The sequence below is a fragment of the Loa loa genome (genome assembly GCF_000183805.2).
Source record: "Loa loa unplaced genomic scaffold supercont3.428, whole genome shotgun sequence".
Lineage (NCBI taxonomy): Eukaryota > Metazoa > Nematoda > Chromadorea > Rhabditida > Onchocercidae > Loa > Loa loa.
Window position 1 is genome coordinate 36,266 of NW_018108608.1, and position 9,556 is coordinate 45,821.

Consider the following 9,556-nt stretch of genomic DNA (forward strand, 5'->3'; position numbering starts at 1 on the left):
CTCTTTAAACAAAAATAATAATAATAACAGTTATATAAGCTTAAATTATGATTCATTCGAAAATTTAATTTATACTTTAATCACCTGATTAATCTTAAAACCACTGAACACCAATTTATAAAAATACTAACTGCTATTACTAACTTAATATTAACCAATCAAAATGTATCATTTATATGACTACCTCCGATTGATTTCTCATCAAGCATCAGCAACCATTGTTTAATAACGATATCGGATGGACAAATTATATGGAAAGACATGATTCATACAACCATATCGTTTTGTAGGATTTGGCTAACGGTCTATAATCCATCTAATATTGGTTGGTTTATAAATATTTCACATACTTTACCGTATCCTAACTTCTCTCATTTACTCAAGTCTTACTGTCATAATTCAATCTACATAATAGTACCTGAAATCCGAAGGATATAATAAAATCATACATATTTTAGATGTAACAAAAGCATAGTAAATAAACAATATCAAATGTAATAGGAGAACAAGTAAAGAAGAACTACCAGGTTTACGGAATGAGAGCATTACACAGGTATTATAGGTGTGAAATACTAAAATTTTGAATATAGCTGATATTTAACAAATAAGAAAATAGCATGTTTAGCCAAAGGCAAAAGTAAATAAAAATTTAGTTTCAGATTTTTTAAACGATTATTATAAAAACTTTTGATCAGGATATTCTTTGAAGGATTAAATTAATCCAAATATAAAAGTAAATAAAGTTGGATAAATTTTACAAAGGTTCTCAATTCTATAATTCTTTAAAATCATTAATTCATTGCGTTATCAAACAAATTTCTTATATTCTTAGAAATTCCCAAGAATTTCAAAAATATTTTCCACAATTCCTTTTTCAAAAAATGATCCCTTTTGTAAAGCTTAGAAAATTACTAACATAATTCGATATAATTTCTGAAAATTTGCCTAATACTTTTGTGTTTTGAATTACTCATCGATTTGATCTTTTAAATCATAGAGATGGAAGGAATATAAAGTCTTAATTGTATTTTAATTTCAGATTTAATTTTTAATTCCAAACACGACATTATTTTATCGATTTCATCAAACAAACAAAAGGATAAAAGATAAATCAACGTAGAAAAGAGGTTGCTGAAATCATCTCCATCAATGCAACCCATATTCTGGCTATTGATGATGTTAGCATGCTTTAGCTTTGGTTTGTTTATTACTTTTTAACTATGACTCATCGCAAATTTATTTTTTCATTGCCCTTCATCCAAACTAATGGAAAATCCATGAAATTATTTTCATCACTGTAGCAAAAGTGTAGATAAATAATAACCAACAATCTAAACATAATGATAACCAAGATCGTCAGATAAAAGAAAACAAGAACTACCTTCAGAATGGATTCATTTTAAGACTCATTTTCGCTTGTACTTTACTGCTAATGTCTTAATTAATAATTTAAACTATATTAAATGCTTATTTTATCAGTAATTTGAACATTAATCGCTAACTCGAGTGTAACTTTAACCTATCAAAAATTTGATTGTAATTTGCTCGACTTTCTTAATATTTTGTTTAATTGAGAACTTGAAATACTAAGCAATAGATTGAGCTTTAAATAACAACCATTAATCCAAAGCTTGATATATCACATCTAGTACTGCTGGTATTTCTTTTCATGTCCTTAATCAGAAACTTGATTGTAACTTTCTCTAGAATTTCTTGTACATCAACGTAATCATTCGTATAATTATTCTATTCCATACTTGATTAAATTGATTAACTCACTCAGCCATCACATGACAATTATCTTCTGTAAATTATTTCACAAGTTAGAGCAAATATTATTTTACACTCCAATTACTTAAATTCATATTCAAATTTATTATTCACTAAATTTTAACATATTCGTCATTCTATTTTAAATATAACCAAACTATCATTGGTCCAGGTCATTGAATATAATTTCAGGAAAATGCTTCAAATGTTACAGTTGTGATGGTCCTGAGGATTGCGCTAATCCACGAGAAGAATTATGCTCTCAAAACAATGAATGTTTCACCGTTGCTCAAAGTTACGACATAAAACTGAATGGTAAATCGTGAAAAAAAAGAAAAGATTCATTAAATTTGACTTTGTAAATACTGCCAAATTTCCTGATTCAGTTATATGAAAAAACCAAGAAAATAAAGGCCAAGACGATTGACTTCATGGGACGCTCCAGTAAAATTCTTGTACTTATTCCGTTTTTAAAATTTTTCCGAAACTTTGATTTATTCCTTTAAATACCAGTAATGCCAGAATTCCAATCTTCTCACAAAATAAATATACATCATTGAAGGATTTGCATGTTCCGGGACATAATAATGACAAGAAACCTCTGAATATGTCAAAATATTCATATATTCAAATATTGAGATCATAATTTAAATAAAGAAACATCCCTCCAACCCACATCCAAATTAATGAGATTGATGTATCATTGAGATTTTCTTTTTTTCTTCCAATAAATTAGGATTTTACAGGTTTACGAAAAGGATGTTCACCCACATGCGATCGGGTAAATATTAAAGGGATGTTATGCAGAACTTGTAAATTCGAATTATGTAATGGAAAAACAGGTAAAGGATATTTCACACAAGATGGATAATCTCATCAGTAACTAAGAATAAGAATCGAACCAGCATGTTAATACGGTAGTAAGTCGAATGTGAGTTGCCCAACACTGCTGTCATTTTGATTTCATTCGAAAAATACTATCAAAACATACATATATTACTAAAGAATATTCGATAGGATAGACCAATAGTCCGACAGGAAGATTAAATCTCATTATCATAATAGATCTAAGTTAACAAGATAAGTCCAGATTTTTGAGAAAAATGACAAAAAAAAAAAAAGTAGAAATCCAATACAAAATGGTGACAAGTAATTGTCATGCTGCGTGACAGTCTGTAGCCAACTTTTTCTAATTTCAATCAAATATGATATGAAATATCATTTCAGGTTTAGGAAAAGCATTCGAAAAACCTGCTGCTTTGCTACCTCGAAGATCTTTCGGTATATTTCTTTAAGATCATATTAATGTAACAAATATTGCTCAAGCCTTCAATATTTTCGACAATTATGCTTTGATCCAATATCATGTTAATTCGCATTATTTTTCGATATGTGGGAAATTACCGTAAGATAACTAAATTAGTGATTTCAGGCCCCAAAAAAGATGCTGCGAATGAAAAGAAGAGGATACATATACTACACTTGCTATTTGTTTTGATTTATGTAGCACACTACCTATAGTTCTGTTCTGGCCTATCTTCCTTTTTCTATTTTTTTTTTTTTTCCATGGAAATACATTTTTTCCGATGCAATCATCTAATCGGTTTAATTTACCCTCAGTATCCTGGAAGCCATCTAAAACCTGTATGTTCTAAACCCAAGACAACTAAACTGAACAAAATTTCCTCAAAATATTAATCATAACATAAAAAAAGGGAAAGATTTACACTTCATTCTCTGTATGTTTCAGCTTCCGTAAAATGTATGAACTTACAGTTCAAGATCTGTAAAATCATCTTTCCTCAAGAGCGACTAAATAAAAGCGAAGTATAGCGCAGCCTTAACATTATCATATGTTCTTATTCACTTAACCACAATTTTATTCACGCGTACAGTTGTATTTTAAAACTGATCAACTCCAGAAAAATGTGGTGATACTCATCCCACCTGTAGTTTAAACTCAACTAAAATAAAATGGACAATTACTACGGCAACAAATTCGCAATTCAAATAATTTTTAAACCATTGAAAAAAAAGAAAATTATAAACTAGGGGACTAAAAGTTAAAAAAATGACAATGAAATTACATCATAATATGATTTCATTTTGTATTATCAGATTTACGATATGGAATTTTTGAAAATCTAACTGATATCAGTAAGAGATCACAATAAATATGTATAATATTCTCTGTTTATAGTATCGCAATTATCGTTTACGGTCTTTTCGTAATGAAATTTCTAATCCAAATATATTATACAATAGAAAACGAATTTCTAATTTTTACCATTAAGTACCAAAGTGACTATTACATCCCAGAAAAACACATCCCAGAAAAACACACCTGAAGCCCACTAATAATGATTTTCTTCAACGAAATGGCGAGATCCCACAACACAGAACTAGTCAATTCTAACATAAAGTACTTATTGAAGCAATGCGAGAAAATGTGAGGAATTTTTCTCATCGGAAAACATGGTAATATTTTGGTACCTAGGCCTAATTTACGGTTGTTTTAGCTCACAACAACATATTTCAATTATGAAACATTGAAAACAAATTGTAAAAACTGCATATGAAATTCAATGCCTACTACCAATGAAAGTACCAATTTCAAAAATGTAATTCATATGGAGGGTAATGTACTTTTATTAAGAACTCTTTATGTACCATGCCTTATCACATTCCTTGTTACTTTTCCCTCATGCAGGTCAATCCACTTAAGCTGCTAAAATAATCATTTGTACCACGGACTTTCCCAATCTTCAATCTCTTTCCTTCTTTAACCCATGAAAACGCTTAGTAAAAAAAACTAACCAATATCGGCGTTTCTTTGATTCATTTCCGCTTCAAGTCGAAATTGTGCCAGTAAATTATCTGCTTCTGCTGATAGGCCAGTATTTTCTCCCGCATCACTCAGACGACGACCACCATATTCAGTTGTTTTTTGCGACTTCTGAAATAATTATGTCCTATTACTCTTGAAAAAGCTTGCATATAATTCTGAAATTCCGGACATAAGGTTTACCTCTGCATTTATTCATCCTGTATTTGCTAATAAATACTTTTTAAAAATAGTGAATGTTATAGATGCAGTGAACCTATCTGGCACTTCAGTGCTACTAACATTTCTTAGCAAAACTACAAGATTATAGAAATTCAGAAGACAATAAAGAAAACATTAACAAATCAAGTAAAGATACAAACAATACAAAAGAAACAATTATTGATACATGAGCGATTGAGCTGTTAGTCTATAAAGTGGAAAGAAAAATTAAGAATGCTTTCAAATCAAAGTTTCTGTGACATTTCATAATCTCATAATCCTAATATAAATATTGAAAATTTAGTAGGTGAGCGAACAAGCAAGTATTTAGACACCCATATCAAGTTCACATTACCACAAACACCTTTCCTGTGACTTTATAGTCTCAAAAAGTACCGTAGGTAGGTAGGCGCTACTGATTTCCATTATTGCATTAATTATCACATCCACATCTATATTCATGCAGGGTTGATAAGTTTAAAATTTGCTAACAAACCTTCCTTTTTCTTTGAAGACTACCATATTGAGGTTTTGCGGCAGTATTCAAAAGATTGCGGAAATCGTCGTCATCCAAACTTTGCAGTGATATAGCTGAGACAGATGAATCATTGGTGTACATCTTACTCATCTGAAAGATTTTTTTTTTTTTTTTTACCTTAAAACCATTACTTTTGATTTCCAAAGACAATGTTTACTAGTTATAATATTTTCATGCATTTTCTGGGAAAAGAGCTACTAGCAAGAAGAAAGATCACGAAAATAATCTAATAGCTATATAACCATCAAGTTCACTATCTTCTCCTTATAACAACCGTTAAGTTCATTTGACGGTTATTATAAGGATAATTCATAACAATAATGAATAGACTATGAGAAAATTTTCAAACTATAACGAAATATGTATGTAAATCAGTGATTCTCAACTGGATTGTCCGCGAGAACTAAAAATTTGGTCCGCGAAAGTAGCGGTGCGGTGAGTAGGAAACAGGCGGGGGCTGTTTCACACTATAATGTTATTTCAAGTTTAACTAACACATTAAAGTTTTGATCAAAGTTTATTTTCAAACTAACAAAAATTATTTTTGAATCTTGTGGTACTTCCTACAAACAGAAAAGCCAAAATAATTCCTGATCAAATAAAAGCTGGGAACCACAGATGTAAATGAGGAAGAAAAAAGAACTAGCCCCATCAGTGGTTTTAACACTATTTTTTTCTCCATCGATTACCTTTTCGTCACTCACTTCATGGTGGTCATCCAAAATGTTATCCATTTTACATAAATTTTGATCAGCACTTCTTTCGTTCGACATTTCTTAATTTAATACCAATAGTTACCAGTAACTTATCAATAAAGGTTTGTTATTTCGAATAAATTACTGAAACAACAAACCTGAAGAGAAAAACGATCAATAAAAACAACAAGTACAAAAATATATCGAACCAAATACTGTCAAGCGATATTCAACTATTCAGTCATTAAAAATCTTTCTTTGATCACTGTATAATCAAAGTTTAGGAAAGGGGATATGGGAAACAAGTAACTCCAATATTCAATCTTTTTTCCAAAAATTCTACCAACTAACCAAAGTGAATATTAAAAATTTACACCAAATAAAAATTTAAGCTCAATTACGAGGGTCGATGATAAAAACAAAAAGATATTCCGGCTTTTCTTATTTTGATCATTTTTTTCGTCATTTACTTCAATCACTTCATTTTCTTTTTGATCACTCTATCATCAAAGTTGTAAGTTGCAAGGTCGCTTATTTTTTATATGCAATTGCTCATAACTAATAATGAGAGATTGTCACAGACTGCACATAAGTCTCAAAGTTTTATGCGATCTATCATTCTTTATTAGGTACCAACAGACGATAAGAATCCAGTAAATACCCTAAAAATAATCGTAAAAAAGATGAAATGAATTGCCAGAGAGGAATTTCAGCAAATGTTTTGAAAAACGTACTTACCTATGACAATGATAGGCTATGAATTGACCAGCAAAAAATGTAGGGAAACTCCAAATGAATCATAAGAAAAGACTGCTTAACACAAAAAATCAACATACGAAAAAAAATGATCCATTACGAAGTATTTAGACGACGAATTCAATTATCCATAAAAAAAATTTATCCCTATATCAGCTAGCAACTATCATTTCAAAAATTTAACTGTTTCCAAATTAAAATCAAAACTAGATAAACTAATATTAATAATGAATAATCCGATTGATATACTTATTCAACAATATAACTCCTCTGATTCCCAACAAACAAAAGAAAGCTTTGAAGCTATTCCACCTGAGATAGTTCCTCAGACAGAATTAAGCGATTCCTGAAATAGTAAATTTTAATTTCCTGTAAACTAGGCTAATCATGCAATAACCATAAGAAGTGTTCAGTTAAGCACGTTCAATCACATTGGTGGATGAATAATGTAACCTTAAACAGTTTTCAAAATATGATTCAATATATTCGTGGTAATTGAAAAATCTTTATCTAAAAACCGATTTGTAAACCGAATATGTATTAAGAATTCAACAAGTAATCAATAAGGTATTATGTAAGCAAACATTTTGGAATGTCATCTGAAGTACTTCGCACAGTTACCATAAAAGTACTTGCAACTAAAAATCCGTCAAAAAAGAAAACTCTCATTTCAAGAAATGTACTATTGATGATTACCGGATTCCAGCATACAACAAGAAATTTATTCCAGTTTCTCCTTCTCCGTTTTTCTTATTTTTCGTAATAAAAAGAAAACCTGAATGAAACTTTGGATTGCATTTTGAAATCCTTTAATCAATAAAAGTCGACCGACTAAACAATGAAATAAATGAGTGGAAGAAAGATTAAATGTGCTGTATGTATTATCAATCCAAAATATATTCACTATATAGTTTCATTTTATCCAAATATTTCTCAATCATGTAAAGATTGTTCACTTTGATGTTTGTGAATTTATTATATCTTCAGTATTCTACAAACATAACCTAGCATTCACCTAAAATTCCCGCCATCCTCAGTAATCTCACTTATTCATCGGATTTATCAGCTCTTTCTTGCAGAGTACGAGGTATGCAAATTCTCATTCGACTCCAATTCCTATGAGAATTCTTTATTTGAAACGATAGGATAATGTCTTTTCTAACTAAAGCCTATCCTTTCATGCTAATCTTTGACGGTCAACGTTTAGATTAGGCTCACCTGAAAACTCTTGTATACCGAAGACAGTTCAGCACAGTAAGAAATAACAAAAAAAAAGAAAAGAAAAGAAAAAGACAATTTACTCCACCCTTCCGGATCAACAACAAACAGGAAAGACTGAAACAACCCGGATCATGTACCTGAATAGGTTAGGCTCACTCCTGCTCGTCCAAAGGTGAAATATTGCTCGGCCAAAATAGGAAATGGCGCTTGTTGTCGATTGAGAAGGTATTGCCGGTTAATTGAATATATCCGGTCGAAGGATGATATTGCTGCTATCCGGTTGAAGAGTCTTCCTTTTTTTTTTGTCGGTGACATAGTGATTTATCCGAAAAATAACTACAGCATATTGAACTTGTACAATTTATTAAATAAAAATATTTAAAAATACGAATTATGAAAAATGAAATCAAATAAACTTTTGTATCCTAAATTCCTCTGATGGTTATTCTTATTATCCAGCTATATTTAAATGGCTATTAAGAGAGATTATGCATCATTATCATCATCATCATCATCACCATCGTCATTATCATCGGCATTATTATCATCATCAACATCATAGCTAGGCTTTGTGAACAAAGATTTAGGAAAGGCTTTATGCACTTGACACTACAAATGAATGTGTCTGTATTCTTTGAGCCTGTGCAAAAGATTTTTTAGATGGGGCATAGCATGCACAAAACTAGCCCAATCCTTACTCCTAAAGTTTATCTACTAAGGCCTAGTGAGATAGGACAGTGACGATGAAGTCCTTAGAACTTAAATTTTGTTCGAGTATTCTTCTCTTAGCTGAATGATCTTATATGGCTAAACGAGTTCCATCTGCTCGGGTATGGAGTTAGAGCTAACCTTCTCCCTAGATTGGTTGCCGGAAGGCTAGCGAACTCGTCCTGCTCGTGGACACACTTTATCTGACCCTTCAATTGATACCTGTTTGCCTGGCATGAGAGACTTTGTTGGACGGCATATCTTATTGCCAGAATAGCTCACAATCTCACAAGGACATACAAGCTTCTTCACCGTAATAAGGGAATATCTCTAAATAGTTCCTATGGATGATGCGCTATTTTTTTATGCAATCGTTCAATGTGAAAATAATTTTAATTTTAATTATTTTGGAAACTTTACCAATCGACTATATTTGAATAATTTGTAAGAATTTTCTAAAAATAGTATTTTTCTTAATACAACAAAATCAACCTCCTATAATTTATTGATTAGGTGATAACTTGCTTGATAAGAGAATTGAAGAGTGGATATGGTTTGAACATTTAGATTCAAATGATTGTAAAGGATCATTGCAAAAGTTTATCTGCAATGGAATCTAAAGTACTTTTTCTTCTTTTTTTTTTTTTTTTTTGTTCACAGCAAGGTCAACTCTGTATAATTTTGATAACTTATTTCAACCTTGTATAATTTATTTATTGATTAATAATAATAATAATAATAGAACAAACAAAAATAGAGCCTTCGGTAATCCATTGATTTACTTCCTTCCATTCTTCATATATCTATTTTCATTCTCATAGC

At 30.5% G+C, this 9,556-nt stretch overlaps 3 protein-coding genes across 3 annotated transcripts; 1 reads left to right on the plus strand and 2 right to left on the minus strand.

Annotated features, from left to right (window-relative positions):
• Nucleotides 1-1,149: 1,149 nt before the first annotated feature.
• LOAG_09871 (hypothetical protein) lies at nt 1,150-3,065 on the plus strand (the record flags this gene model as incomplete). The annotated part of the gene is made up of 4 exons (XM_003145398.1): nt 1,150-1,198; nt 1,963-2,085; nt 2,517-2,612; nt 2,998-3,065. 4 exons carry the CDS (start codon nt 1,150-1,152, stop codon nt 3,063-3,065), a joined length of 336 nt encoding a protein of 111 aa, XP_003145446.1.
• A 1,517-nt stretch (nt 3,066-4,582) lies between these two features.
• LOAG_09872 (hypothetical protein) lies at nt 4,583-6,127 on the minus strand (the record flags this gene model as incomplete). Its single annotated transcript, XM_003145399.1, has 3 exons — nt 4,583-4,726; nt 5,313-5,444; nt 6,044-6,127. 3 exons carry the CDS (start codon nt 6,125-6,127, stop codon nt 4,583-4,585), a joined length of 360 nt encoding a protein of 119 aa, XP_003145447.1.
• A 2,385-nt stretch (nt 6,128-8,512) lies between these two features.
• Nucleotides 8,513-8,971, minus strand: LOAG_18659 (hypothetical protein; the record flags this gene model as incomplete). The annotated part of the gene is made up of 2 exons (XM_020451324.1): nt 8,513-8,635; nt 8,912-8,971. 2 exons carry the CDS (start codon nt 8,969-8,971, stop codon nt 8,513-8,515), a joined length of 183 nt encoding a protein of 60 aa, XP_020304901.1.
• Nucleotides 8,972-9,556: the final 585 nt, after the last annotated feature.